Below are 15,441 nucleotides of genomic sequence, written 5' to 3'. Positions count from 1 at the left end.
GTGGATATATACAGTTATAAATCTGGATTAGATTGCAGAGACTTTGTAATGAAGGCTCGGTGGTTATGTGTTTTCAATCTTGAAGCACTAGATGATGGGTGAAGGGGACTTGAGAATTTAGTTTCATTTAGTTTAAAGTTACAGCGTGGGTATGGGCCATACTGCCCACCAACTCTGCACCAACCAGCGATCCCCATAAACGAACATCATCCTACGCACCAGGAACAATTTACCTACAGTCAATTACCAGAGTCAATTAACCTACAAACCTGCGCATCTTTGGAGTGCGGTTGGAAACCAGAACACCCGGAGAAAACCCACGCAGTCACAGGGAGAACATGCAAACTCCATAAAGACGGCGGTACACGTTTGTCAGGATGGAACCCGGTTCTCTGGCGCTGTAAGGCAGCAACTCTACCGCTGCTCCACCGTATCACTGTTCAAACACGTGCAACACACCTCATGAGGGATGATATCAAGTCTGTAAAGGTTAGAAAGAGGCAGATTAGTTCAGGGTACACTGGAATGATCAGACGCAGAGGAATTTTGAGGATTTTAGAAACAGGTGAGTGGAGCGAGGATACAGTAGAGTAGAAGGAAATGGAGGTGGCAAGTGAGGCTTGAAAATCAACTCCATGGCACTAAGGTTGTATTAAATGGTTTGGTTCGAGTTTAGTTTAGTTTAGAGATACAGCGTGGAAACAGACCCTTTGCCCCACCGAGTCCATGCCGACCAACGATCCCCGCACATTAACACTATCCTACACACACTAGGGACAATTTACATTCATACCAAGCCAATTAACCTACAAACCTGTACGTCTTTGGAGTGTGGGAGGAAACCGAAGATCTCGGAGAAAACCCACGGGGAGAACGTACAAACTCCGTACAGACAGCACCCATAGTCAGGATGGAACCCGGGTCTCTGGTGCTGCAAGTGCTGTAAGGCAGCAGCTCTACCGCTGCACCACCGTGCCTCCCAGACAATTGCCAAGGAGAGGGATAGTGTTGATGGCTAAGGGGAAGATCTGATAACAGGATTTAAGGCTGTGATCTTGGTCACCGCAATATTTAATAGCTTGTCTCTTTGGAGACAATGGAGAGTGCATCTCCATTGTGAAATACTGTGAATAGTGAAAGGCGTGGATAGAGTGGATGTGGAGAGGATGTTTCCACTATGCAGGTTTGTAGGTTAATTGGGCCGAAGGGCCTGTTTCCGTGCTGTATCTCTAAACTAAACTAAAAACTAAAGGTGTCAGAGGTTATGGGGAGAAGGCAGGAGCATGGGGTTAGGAGAGAGAGATAGATCAGCCGTGATTGAAGGCGGAGTAGACTTGATGGGCCGAATGGCCTAATTCTACTCCTATTCCTTCTGACCTCGTGATCTCCCCTGACATCAGTCTGAAGAAGGGTCTCAACCCGAAACGTCACCCATTCCTTCTCTCCTGAGATGCTGCCTGACCTGCTGAGTTACTCCAGCATTTTGTGAAGATATACCTTCGATTTGTACCAGCATCTGCAGTTATTTTCTCATAGCATCTCATTCCCTGGTGCTCAGTGAAACCACGGTTAAAGTACTGTCTTCAATATTTACCGCGATTGCAGCAGGATGGGGGGGTTCTGAGAGAGAAGGCGAGAGATAGTTCAGAATTTGGTGAGCGATTAATCATATGTGCACTTCTGCTAATCATGAACTTTCTGTCACCTCTCCAGCAAAGATTATGTGTGTAGATGGCAGTGATGGACGTAGAAAAACACGCTTATTAATTGCACCTTTAATCTCTGTAAAGTGAAAAAATAGCTAAATCGCACATTCAATCTGATGAAAGTGCACCAGATTTAGTATCTGTCTAATCTGATATTCAATCAGACGTCTGTGTCAGATTCAACAGTCACGGCTCAACCAACACCTATTTCACCGTCGATAGACAAAATGCTGGGGTAACTCACCCCGGGTCAGGCAGCATCTCTGGAGAAAAGGAATGGATGATATTTTGGGTCGAGACCCTTCTTCAGACTGAGAGTCAGGGGAGAGGGAAACTAGAGGAATGGAAACAATGGTCCATTGTTGGCTGTTGTAGAGGTGATAGCGAAATGATACTAGCGGTGAAAATAGCAAAACATCTATTTCACATTTGCTCTTTATTCTCATTTTGATATTTTACCATGCTCCTTCTTATGAAAAATCAATTGCCTGTCTAAAATTCAATTTTATTTTGTCGTGGATCTTTCTCCAATATTGAAATGTGATTTAAAAATAATAATATCAAGGATATATGATGGTTTTCTGTTGCTGACATTTGGAGGCCAAAGTAAAATCATTGTGCGTCTAAATCTGACCTCTGATTGTCATTGAGAATGCATTGACCTGTCGGTGGCTGTGCATTAACTTTAATGCCTGGCGCAATTGAAATGGAAAAACTCAGTGGATTTGCCATCACAGTCAATTTCCATCCGCTGTGTCGATTCAATTTAATGTCATCGGTTTGATTTTTTTTTTGCCTTGATTAATCCGATTGGTCTCACGGTTACGCACGAGTCAATTCCATGGAGGGGAATTCTGTCATTTTCTCTCTCGCTAATAAAACCTGCAAACCGAGCCAGGCGGAATATTTAGAAAGTGTGTGACAGGAGCATTCTCTCGCAGTGTTGATGCTGGTGTCTCCTCAGACTGAACACTGAACAAAGCCGCAGAAATTCAGGTTCTATAAATAGCTCTTTGTCCTGCACATCTAAGACTGAAGCAATAGGCTGAATCAGAGCAGAGGAAATGCACAGGCACGTTGGGCCAAGGAGCCTGATTCTGTGCTGTGCAACTCTCTAACTATGATTCACCAACACTCCCCTGTGTCCCACCAGGACTCACACCTAATTCCCCAAATCTACCCTACCCCCCCCCCCCCCGCCTTCACATTCCACCTGTGACAATAAATATCAATCGATCTATCAATCAATCAATTTTGACCCCTATTTTCACTTTCCCTGAGAAGAATGACACCAACATGATTGGAAAGCTGCTCGTTGTTCATTTTATGGTTAAATCCTGGATTAGAGCAACAGCTGCCCTCTGATCCTCAAACAGCTGATTAAAGGTTCGACGAGAACACATTGTTTTAACCACATTGAAAGCAGAAGAACGTGGAGGAATGAAATCCATGGAGTCGTTAGGAACCAGAACATATGGTTCCATGTGAGGATGAAACCATTTGCACACTGCACTTCATTAACTAATAAATGAAAGCACATTTTTTTTCCAAGTTTGAAAAACATATGAAAGCAAGCCTCCTGTTACCATCACAGTGTCATGGTTGAAATGTGTGGAAACAACATTTCCATTTTTAGGAGATTGGTGGAAAGGAAATAGTTCCCAACTATGTGCTGAATATGTACGATGCACAGCTGTCACTATTTATAGAGTCATAAAGTCATGTAGCGTGGAAACAGGCCCTTTGGCCCAAATTACCCACACCGACCAACATGTCCCATCTACACTAGTCCAACCTGTCTGTGTTTGGCCCATATCCCTCTAAACCTGTCCTATCCATGTACCTGTCTAATAGTTTCTTAAATGTTGCAATAGTCACTGCTTCCACAACCTCCTCTGGCAGCTCGTTCCATACACTCACCACCCTTTGTGTCAGTCTGAAGAAGGGTCTCGACCCAAAACGTCACCCATTCCTTCTCTTTTTTTCAATCAGGGATAAACCGGTTTGTTGTCAGTACATGCATGCAAGACCTAGATTTATAAGGCAGAGAATTAATTATTGTATATATATGATATGATATGATGATATGATATTACTGTATGATATTTTGGATTGGATTTTGCAAAATATGGGATTCACTCGTATGTATTTTTCAAAGGAACGGTGAATGGTTTCATCGGGGAATATGTGTGGTGTCCCGAAAGAATACTTGGTGTCAGTATTCAAGAGTCAAGAGTGTTTTACTCTCATTTGTCCCTAAATGGAACAATGAAATTCTGACTTACAGCAACATAACCGATATGTAAACATAATGTAAGAAGGAACTGCAGATGCTGGTTTAAGCCGAAGACAGGCACAAAATGCTGGAGTAACTCTGCGGGACAGGCTAGCATCTCCGGAGAGAAGGAATGGGCAATGTTTCGGGTTGAGACCCTTCTTCAGACCTAACATAGTACTGGACATAGAGAATAGAGACAGACACAAAGTGCTGGAGCAACTTCACAGATCAGGCAGATCTCTGGAGAAAAAGGATGGGTTGGGAGATCAAAGGGTTGCTCTCTCCACTCCCACAACCGGCGCCAGCTCGTTGGGTAACAGGCAGAAGTGGGGGCGCGGTGCAATGGGAGCTTCGGTCCACTGTAACCAAAATCTGCTGTATAGAAGTCTGTTATTGCAAGAATTTACTGTATATAACTTAGATGAGAATGTCGGCAAAAGAGCCTATAGATGCTGGAACTTTACTCTGCTGACCCACTGCGTTCCGTTAGCAGTTTGCTATTTTTGCATTGGCCGAGAATGTCTATAGACTGTTAAGTGAGTGAGATGAAGCAGCAGGGACTGGTGGAGTTGCAGCAATGAGGATACTTTCCTCAGGATACAGATGCACGTGGATCAGCTGGGAAGTTGGGTGGAGTGGTGGCAGATGAAATTTAACCCAGGAGAGTGTGAGGTAATCCATTTTTGGTTGTCTAATACTGGCAGGATATAGAGTAAATGGCAGGAACCTTTAAACCAGAGATTATAGATGGAGGGACCTCGGGATGCAAGTTCATAACTTCCTGAGAATGGCAATATAGGTGGATCAAGAGTCAAAACAAGAGGGTTTTATTGTCATATATGTCCCAGACCAGAACAATGAAATTCTTCCTTGCAGTAGCACAACAGAATATGTAAACATAGTATTATTCACAAAATGCTGGAGTAACTCAGCAGGTCAGGCAGCATCTCGGGAGAGAAGGAATGGGTGACGTTTCGGGTCGAGACCCTTCTTCAGACCCGACCCGAAACGTCACCCATTCCTTCTCACCCGAGATGCTGCCTGACCTGCTGAGTTACTCCAGCATTTTGTGAATAAATCGATTTGTACCAGCATCTGCAGTTATTTTCTTATATATGTAAACATAGTATTCTGTAAACAATATAATAACCCAGAAAAAAAAGTTATGTGTGTATATATATATATATATATATATACTTAACTTTTTTTTCTTGTTTATGTTATGTTTCTTGTCATAGATATGTGTGTGTGTATGGATATATTATATGTATATATATATATATATATTTATTTATATTTATATATACTTACTCTTTTTTTCTTGTTTACTTGGGGGCATTGGTTTTGTCTTTTTTGCACTATTATTGGTTGATTTTATGTGTGTGTGTATATACACACACACATAAAAACAACCAATAATAGTGCAAAAAGACAAAACCAATGCCCCCAAGTCTATGTAGTTCAAATCTTAAATGGAGGTTGTAGTGTATATTAGCCTGAAGGCCGTAGGGAAGAAGCTGCTGCTGAACCTGGACGTTATAGTGTTCAGGCTCCTATATCTTCTCCCCGATGGCAGGAGTGAAATGTGGGTGTGATCAGGGCGGTGTGGGTCCCTGATGATGCTGGCTGCCTTTTTGAGGCAGCGACTCCTGTCGATCCCTTCGATGGTGGGGAGGTCAGAACCCGTGATGGACCGGAGAGCAGAGGATGATGATTTTTGCGAGGGTGGTGGGAATATGGAACAAGCTACCAGAGAAGTGGTAAAGGCAGGTACAGTCCCTGTTTATAGAAAATGTATTTACAGGTACATGGATAGGAAAGAAATAGAGGGATATAGACCAAATGTAGGAGAATGGGAGTAGCGTAAATAGGCATCTTGGTTGACATGAATGAGTTGGGCCCAAGTGCCTGTTTCTGTACTGTATGCCTTCATGGATCTTTGATTCTATTGACTGTCAGCCAGTTTATTTTCCTGACACGCATTACTGAAATACTCTGCCGCAGTATGCCTGTTGAACTGAGTGCACTTGGTTTGTATAATATTTTACTCAAAATTTAAGGCCTGCTTTGTTTGCTGAATTTTCCTTTTACAAATTTATTCACTGTTGCAAACAGTGCCTTTCGCCATTCCACGGTCCTGCCAGAACTAACAGCCCTCATTTATCACGTGAACTCAGTCAGTGAATGTCAAAAGGTTATTCGGCCAAAGAGGATTTAAAATCACATCTAATCTGGTGTTAATCTGATTTGCAGCACGGGTTTTGGAAATCAATGAGTGGCTCGGGGACAGAGTGATTTTCTCCTTGCCAGCACAACATTGCTGAGCATTACTGCTGCCGTGTTAAAACCAGACGTGACATTTCAGGTCAGGATCAAATCCGGTGCAGTAGATTAGGATTGCAGTACTGCACAGTACTATTCAGAGTCATACAGAGGCCCTTCGGCCCAACTTGTTCATGCCAACCAAAATGCCCTTCACCAGAATACCCTGAGGGAGCCACAGTTGCGAATGATTTATTTTTGTCACAGATGAGTTTGTTCACTCCCTATGAAAGGGCGGCACAGTGGTGCAGCGGTAGAGTTGCTGCCTTACAGCACCCGGGTTCAATCCTGACTACGGGTGCTGTTTGTGTGGAGTTTGTACGTTCTCACTATGACTGTGTGGGTTTTCTACGGGTGCTCCGGTTTCCTACCATACTCCAAAGATGTACTGGTTTGTAGGTTAATTGGTTTATGTAAGTTGTCCTAAGTATGTAGGGTAGTGTTAGTGCAAGGGGTGTTTGCTGGTCAGCGTCGGCTGAAGGGCCTGATGTCACGCTCTATCTCTGAAGTATAACAAAGTCTAAAGACATAAATATACGCTGATATCACTTCTTTATAAACGAATTATATTTTTACATATACCGAAGAAAATCATAATTCTGTATGCAGATCTAATTCAGATTGGTCTGAGTGTATAATCGGTGTCCGTGGCGATTGATGCTTGACTAAATCACAGCTCAAAATGCAGGGCACCTGCTATAACTTGCTCACATGGTGAACGGAACTTGCTGCCAGAGGGGTCCTGGACTGCATTGCACATAATCTTTCGAAGCTTGAAGCAAAATAATTTGTTTGTGTGTGGTGTACAGTACTGGTTGTATTGCACTTCAAAAGTAAGTAACACACATCAGATTTTCACATCTCAGGTATAGTTGGGCAAAAGGAACTATAAACAGATATAATTAAATGATATCAGATGATGGAACATTGCAAAGGTGAGTGTTTTGGAATGTGGATGTCCTCTCCTCCCCCTAGCACAGATGGTCCTCACTCCAAACGCCTTCTGCTTCTACTCCTCCCACTTCCTCGAAATCAAAGGTGTGGCCATGGACACTTGCATGGGCCCCAGCTATGCCTGCCTCTCTGTAGAATACGTCGAACAACCCCTGTTCCAGACATACACTGGCCCCATCCCCGAACTCTACCTCCGTTACATTGATGACTGTATCGGGGCTCCCTCCTGCAGCCATGCAGAACTCATGGACTTCATTAACTTCACCACCAATTTCCATCCTGCACACAAATTCACTTGGACCATCTCCGACACCACCCTTCCCTTTCTTGATCTCACCGTCTCCATCACAGGAGATAGAATACCAACTGACATCTATTAAAAACTTACTGACTCCCACAACTATCTCTCATTCGCCTTTCCCCTGACTCTCAGTCAGAAGAAGGGACTCGACCTGAAATGTCACCCTATTCCTTTTCTCCAGAGATGCAGCCTGACCCGCTGAGTTGCAACCCCACTGTTCACTTGTGGATAATGCTTGTAAAATTGATTTGCAACGTAGTCAAAAATATATTGAAGATGGTTTTTCACCTTGAATCACGTCGTGAAATCTCACATGTGTGATTGCTGACTGCAGCTGCCTGTGGCGTTTGCAGTTGCTGCATTATTGCTGTGGTAACTGCTGGGAAGTGAATCAACTCCTTAAGATCAGTCTCCGAGGCAGCTGCAGTCCAGCATTACAAAGGCTGCTGTGGGGATGAGGGCAGGCAAAGAGACGGGGAGGAGAACACAAGGCACCCTCTGTGTGCCTGGGCTCACTTGGCAAGGCAACTGCAGGTCGGAGCAGCAGCAGGAGCGGCAGCTTTGAGCAGCAGGCCCAGTGATTAGTTGGAGCATCCACATTGGTTAATTGAGTAGCCAAGACTCAAGGGCCTGAGCTACAGCTAGAGGGGGAGGTTGAGCAGGCCAGGACTTTATTCCTTGGGGTGCAGGAGGGTGAGGGGTGTTCTGAAAGAGGTGTACAAGATCATGAGAGGAATAGACAGGGTAAATGCACAGAGTCTCTTACTCAGAGTCGGGGGAAACAAGAACCAGAGGATATACGTGTAAGGTGAGGGTGGGGGGAAGATTTAATATGGACCTAAGCAGTACATTTTTACACAAGGGTGGTTGGTGCATGGAATGAGCTGCTGGACAAGGTAGTTGAGCCAGGTACTATCACAATGATTAAGAAATATTTGGATAGGTAGATGGATAGGACAGGTTTAGAGAGATATGCACCAAACAGAGGCAGGTGGGACTAGTGTGGATGGGGCATGTTGGTCAGCGTGGGCAAGTTGGGGGCGAAGGGCCTGTTTCCATGCTCTGTGACTCGATCTCTCTCTATAACTCTACAATGGTCTGACCCAATGGGCCTCCCTACTGCAAGTAGCCCCAAGACACTGCAAGTTACGGGCCAAGTGAGCAGAGCATCAAGCACCTGGAGATGCAACAGTCACGATCAGTGATGCTTGTGGAGAAAGGATGAATGAGGATTACAAAGTTAATGGTTCTGGTGCGAGCTTTGAATAAAATGCCAATGTCCCCACTTAATTCACTTCGCTTTGCCAATGTTTCTTTCCCACACTTTGTTTAAACTTGAGCCTTAAACACGGGGCACAGGCCACATCGTGGGCTGCCATATTTCTGTCAGTAAATGCAGAAATACCTCATGACAACAGGACGATACGCACATAACGACGATCATGCGAATCTTGCCTCGAAATAACAGGCCAATTTCCCAATAGTCCCTAGTTGAACCAGAAATGATGTATGGGAGCAAAGAGCATTAGCAAATTTGCAGATGATACAAAGCTGGGTGGTAATGTGAACTGTGAGGAAGATGCTATGAGGTTGCAGGGTGACTTGGACAGGTTGTGTGAGTGGGCGGATGCATGGCAGATGCAGTTTAATGTGGATAAGTGTGAGGTTATCCACTTTGGTGCTAAGAATAGGAAGGCAGAGTATTATCTGAATGGTGTCAAGTTAGGAACAGGGGGCGTACAACGAGATCTGGGTGTCCTAGTGCATCAGTCACTGAAAGGAAGCATGCAGGTACAGCAGGCAGTGAAGAAAGCCAATGGAATGTTGGCCTTCATAACAAGAGGAGTTGAGTATAGGAGCAAAGAGGTCCTTCTGCAGTTGTACAGGGCCCTAGTGAGACCGCACCTGGAGTACTGTGTGCAGTTTTGGTCTCCAAATTTGAGGAAGGATATTCTTGCTATTGAGGGCGTGCAGCGTAGGTTTACTAGGTTAATTCCCGGAATGGCGGGACTGTCATATGTTGAAAGACTGGAGCGACTAGGCTTGTATACACTGGAATTTAGAAGGATGAGAGTAGATCTTATCGAAACGTATAAGATTATTAAGGGATTGGACACGTTAGAGGCAGGAAACATGTTCCCCAATGTTGGGGGAGTCCAGAACAAGGGGCCACAGTTTAAGAATAAGGGGTAGGCCATTTAGAACGGAGATGAGGAAAAACATTTTCAGTCAGACAGTTGTGAATCTGTGGAATTCTCTGCCTCAGAAGCCAGTGGAGGCCAATTCTCTGAATGCATTCAAGAGAGAGCTGGATAGAGCTCTTACGGATAGTGGAGTCAGGGGGTATGGGGAGAAGGCAGGAACGGGGTACTGATTAAGAATGATCAGCCATGATCACATTGAATGGCGGTGCTGGCTCGAAGGGCCGAATGACCTACTCCTGCACCTATTGTCTATAAGAGATTAACAAGTTTCACAAACGGGTCCAATTTCCAGCAACTGTAATTCTGAAGAATTCAAGGGTTTTTCTCATGGGTCTAGTCAATTTGCTTACAAACAGTGGAGTCTTTGAGCTGAATCACTGGTGTTATTATTATTATTATTATTATTATTATTATTATTTCTGCAAAATCCCAAAGTTGCTGTCAATTTCAAATTGTAATGGCAGCACACCCTCATTATTCCCACACCAGTACCACTGCCAAATCCAACCATGCAGTATAAACCAACTTAATCTCTGGGTTAAGAACTAAAAGTTATGACTCACCCTGACACAACCTATTTGAAGAAGATAGAAGTCTGAAGAAGGATCTCAACCCAAAATGTCTCCCATTCCTTCTCTTCAGAGATGCTGCCCGTCGGGCTGAGTTACTCCAACATTTTGTGTCTATCTTTGGTGTGAACCAGCATCTGCGGTTCCTTCCTTTACAACCTATCTTATAACTTTGATTAGTAATTGCATCAATTGGATAGACAGATGGATGTACAGGTAATGGAGGGATATGGATTATATGGAGGCAGGTAAGAGTAGGACTTGGCATCATGTTCGGCACAAACATTGTGGGCAGAAGGGCCTGTTCCTGCACTGCACTGTTCTATGTTTAATCAGGGATCAGGTGGCTGCCAGATGGTCTGATGCTGGCTGTGGTTTGTGCCCAAAACATGCCACATTACAACTGACGCCAACCAATATGTGCCAGTGGAGAATACGTGTTTGGTGCATTGCTACTTCAAAATCAGTGCATTAATGTGCCCACTTTGGTGAGAAAGGAAAGGAAATATATAGTTTGAGATCAGTTTGAGATTCAGGCAGCGTCTCTGGAGAAAAAGGGTGGACGACATTTCGGGTGGGGAGCTTTCTTCAGACCGAAAGTGGAGGGAGGGAAATGGATGTAAAGACCAGAACAAAGCAGGGCTGGGAACAGATGAGTGAGGAAGGGTGGTGCCCATAATGGCCCATTGTTGGCTGGGGAAGAGGTGATAACGAAGTGATAAAGCTGGCTCTTTGATTAAATCTATGGCTGACCCAATGTGCACAACTGATTCTCGGTGGTAATGACATTCCTGGCATACTTTTGTTCCTTCATTTTGTGAATGATATTTATTACTTGAATAAAGTATTTTTTGATTAAAAAAAAAAAAAATAATAATAAAATACTTTTGTTCCTTCGCTTCCAGGTGAGATGGTGACTCCAGCATTTTGTATCTGTCCTTCAGGGATACTGCCCGACCTGTCGAGTTACTCCAGCATTTTGTGAATGAATGAATGAAAATAACTTTATTGTCATTCAAAACTATACACCAGACGAGTGCATATTTGAACGAAATTCCGTTGCATCTGGCTCTCAATGTAACACCAAATAATAAAAATTGATTAAAAAAATAAATAAGTAACTCGCACATAATGGCGGCTGATTATTGGGAATTCAAGAGTCTGATGGCTCGGGGGAAGAAGCTATTGCAGAGCCTGCTCCGTGTGCTGCAGTACCATTGAGCAGAGGGCAGCAGGGTGAACAGTCCATGATGGAGATGGGTGGGGTCTTTAATAATGTTGTTGGCCTTGGTCACGCAGCGTTTGTGTGCAATGTCCTGGATGGAAGGAAGTGAAGTCCCGATGGTTTTCTCAGCCGTCCTCACCACTCTCTGCACGGACTTCCAGTCTGAGGCTTTGCAGCTTCCAAACCAGACAGAGATGCAGTTGGTCAGCATGCTCTCTATGGTGCCTCTGTAGAAAGTGGTGAGGATGGGATGGGGGAGGTGTGCTCTTCTCATCCGGTGCAGAAAGTGCAAACGCTGCTGGGCAGTCTCGACCAGAGTCTCTTCTGTTGAAAGTTTTATCTGTGGACTCTATTTTGCCTCAATTACCCTGCCATTAATTCCTTCTTATTCTTTGTACGCTTTAAGGTAAAATTGATTCTAAAGCCCAAGACAAAGGAAAAATGGCTCTTAAAGGAACGACCTTGCAAAGATCTTCATCTGATGCCAGTCGGGACCGAGTTGGAGAGGCACGAAAGCCTCCGTCAGGTATTTCCAGGCCTTCTACCGGAGGTTCGTTCGGCTACAAGAAACCCACGACGGCCACCGCGACGGTCATGCCGGCCGGCGGGACGTCCGCGGGGAAAGCTGCGAAATCCACCGGCATCCCCGCTAAACCCACAAACTCCAGGAAAACCAGCCTCGACGTGTCCCAAAACCACGATGGCTTCATGTCTTCAAGTGCAAGGACAGCCGTTCAGTACCGCAGCCTGCCCCGGCCGGCCAAGTCCAGTTCCGTCAGCATCACTGGCAGGGCGGGTATGAACAGGCCGGTCAGCAGCAACATTGACCCGAGCCTCATCGGCAGCAGGCACGGGGGGATCCCAGTGTCCCGCCTGAAGGAACCCTCGAAAATCGGGTTGGGGAGAACAAGCTCCGGGCCAGTGAATCAGACGGACCGAGAGAAAGAGAAAGCAAAGGCAAAGGCTGTGGCCTCGGATACTGAATGTACAAGTGCAGCAGGTTCTGCAAAGATGGCTGCAGCCTCTGACAGTCAAAATAAATTGCAAGGAATGCGACAGCAAAGCTGCAAGTTCACAGAGATGTCATCTCCAACCACACAGAGGTACGTTGCATGGACGTTAAATGCTCACATTTCAAATAGATTTAAATCGTGTGTTTAGGCTGAAGAAGGGTCTCGACCCGAAACGTCACCCATTCCTTCTCTCCAGAGATGCTGCCTGACCCGCTGAGTTACTCCAGCATTTTGTGATACCTTCGTTGTGTTTAGTTTAGTTTCGTTCAGACACAGCGATGAAGCAGGCCCTTCGGCCCAACAAGTCCGCACTGACCATCACTCCCCACACACTAATGCCACACACACTAGGGACAATTTACGTTTATACCAAGCCAGTTAACCTACTAACCTGCACGTCTTTGGAGTGTGGGAGGAAACCAAGGATCTCGGAGAAAACCCACGCAGGTCACGGGGAGAACGTACAAACTCCGTACAGACAGCACCCGTCAGGATCGAACCCGGATCTCCAGCACCGCGAGTGCCATAAGGCAACAACTCTACCACTGCGCCACCGTGCCGCCTATTTTAATAATTGCATTTTTTAAAATCACTTATAATTTGATCGATTGAAAGATGAATTCGGCCCACTGTCTCCATGCCATCCCGCTCACAATAGTTCTATGTTATTCCACTTTCTCATCCACTCCCTACACCCGAGAGGCAATTTACAATGGCCATTTAACCTACAAACCCACACTTCTTAGCAATATCATAAGTTCTAGAAGCAGCATTATGCCATTCAGCCTATCGAGTTGACTCCGCCATTCGATCATGCCTGATCTATTTTTCCCTCTCAACACCATTCTCCTGCTTTCTCCCCATAAATCCTGACACCCTTACTGATCAAGGATCTGTCAATCACCACATTTAAAATATCCATTGGCTTAGCCTCCATAGCCGTCTGTAGCAATGAATTCCACAAATTCACTGCCCTCTGAATAAAGAAATTCCTCCTCATCTCCTCTCTAAAGGTACGTCCTTTTATTCTGAGGCTATGGCCTCTGGTCCTCGACTCTCCCACGAGTGGAAACATCTTCTCCACATCCACTCTATCCAGGCCTTTCATTATTCAGTAAGTTGTGAGAAAACCGGAGCTTCCAGAGGAAGCTTGTCACAGGGAGAACGTGCAAACTCCACACAAACAGGATCAAACCCAGGCGCTGTGAGGCAGCAGCTTTACCAGCTGCACCACTGTACTGCCAATGTTATTATTTAATATAGTTTATTGCATGATTAAACTAATGTAAGGCTCTCATATATCATATTTGTTTTGTGCTTTAATAATATGGAAATTAATTTCCAATTTAATCAAGGACAAAATAATGCTGGTCTTTTTTATAACCGTTTCTGTCTTTATCATTGAAGACACCTGCGTTTTCTTATTTTTGCACATTGCTACAGTTAAGTTAATTGATAGCTATTGAAATTTTGCTAAGGATTTAGTCTTAAGCTTGTACATTGTGGAATTTAATTTCCACATTTGATTGAGGCTAAACATGATTGATTCTGGTCTCTTTTTTAATGGTGCCCACTTCTATCATTGGACACACCTGCGATGTTTCTCGTTTCCATATGGCTAATTGGTATTTCTTCATGATCACTGGCAGTAGGCCACGTCACACCAGTCGACAGATCGTGCTTAGTTGGAAATGCTTTGCAGCACTTTCTGGTAAAATTGCCCACTGAAGCAGCCCCAGATAAAACCTGTCACCAGAATGGTGACTGCGCTAATTTAAATTGAAAGGAATAGTGGCAAGAACACTGGTGACATGAGAGTTAGATAGAGCTCTAGGGGCTAGCGGAATCAAGGGATATGGGGAGAAGGCAGGCACGGGTTACTGATTGTGGAAGATCAGCCATGATCACAATGAATGGCGGCGCTGGCTCGAAGGGCCACATGGCCTCCTCCTGCACTTATTTTCCATGTTTCTATGATATTGGAACATCACTGAAGATATTAGATGGGTCTAGGTCACCTTCCTAAGGAACCCTTGCAGGAATATTTAGAGATATAGCATGGAAACAGGCCCTTCGGCCCACCAAGTTCACAACAGCCTGTTCATACTACTTCTATCTTATCAAACTTTCTTGCCCACTCCCTACACATTAGGCACAATTTACAGAAGGCAATTAACCTGCAAACTTGCACATATTTGGGATGTAGGAGGAAACCCATGAGGTCACAGGGAGGATGTGCAAATCTTCTCACACACAGCAGCCGAGGTTCGGATCGAACAGGTCTCTGGCGCTGTGAGGCAGCAGCTCTACCAGCTGCGACACTGTGGCGCCCTAATGTATTGGAGCCGACATGAATGTAAGAACAAATCAATTGCAACCAATTAACTCTGTACAGACTGAAGAAGGGTACTGACCCGAAACATCACCTATCCATGTTTTCCAGAGATGCTACACACAAAATGCTGGAGTAACTCAGCGGGACAGGCAGCATCTCTGGCGCGAAGGAATGGGTGACGTTTTGGGTCGAGACCCTTCTTCGGACTGAATTTTCCAGAGATGCTGCCTGTCCCACTAAGATGCTCCAGCATTTTGTGTAATTTTGGTAAACCAGCACCTGCAGTTCCTTATTTCTAACTTTGTACAAGGTTCCCTTGATTCCCATTGACTTCCGTTTTCCTTGATATTCAAACTCATAAGTTCATAAGTGAGCAGAATTAGGCCATTCAGCCCATTAAGTATACTCCCCCACTCAATCGTGGCTGATCTATCTTTCCCTCTTAACCCCAAGCTCCCGCCTTCTCCCCATTACACCTGACACCCTTACTTATCAGTCAAATAGGTCAATAACATCAATGTCACATTGCAGTCT

The 15,441-nt window shown here is 44.8% G+C and overlaps 1 protein-coding gene across 11 annotated transcripts in view; it reads left to right on the top strand.

Annotated features, from left to right (window-relative positions):
• LOC144605429 (neuron navigator 1-like) overlaps window positions 1-15,441 on the top strand; it is a 602,839-nt gene that overhangs the window by 465,244 nt on the left and 122,154 nt on the right. For all 11 annotated transcript variants that reach the window (XM_078420673.1, XM_078420677.1, XM_078420676.1 and 8 more), the window contains one exon: window positions 11,966-12,662. In XM_078420673.1, the coding sequence (XP_078276799.1) occupies window positions 11,966-12,662 (697 nt within the window). The remainder of the gene's footprint in view (window positions 1-11,965; window positions 12,663-15,441) is intronic.

This window comes from Rhinoraja longicauda, chromosome 24, assembly GCF_053455715.1.
Source record: "Rhinoraja longicauda isolate Sanriku21f chromosome 24, sRhiLon1.1, whole genome shotgun sequence".
Lineage (NCBI taxonomy): Eukaryota > Metazoa > Chordata > Chondrichthyes > Rajiformes > Arhynchobatidae > Rhinoraja > Rhinoraja longicauda.
Note: the sequence above shows the minus strand (reverse complement) of the source record. Positions and strands in the feature narration are given on the sequence as shown.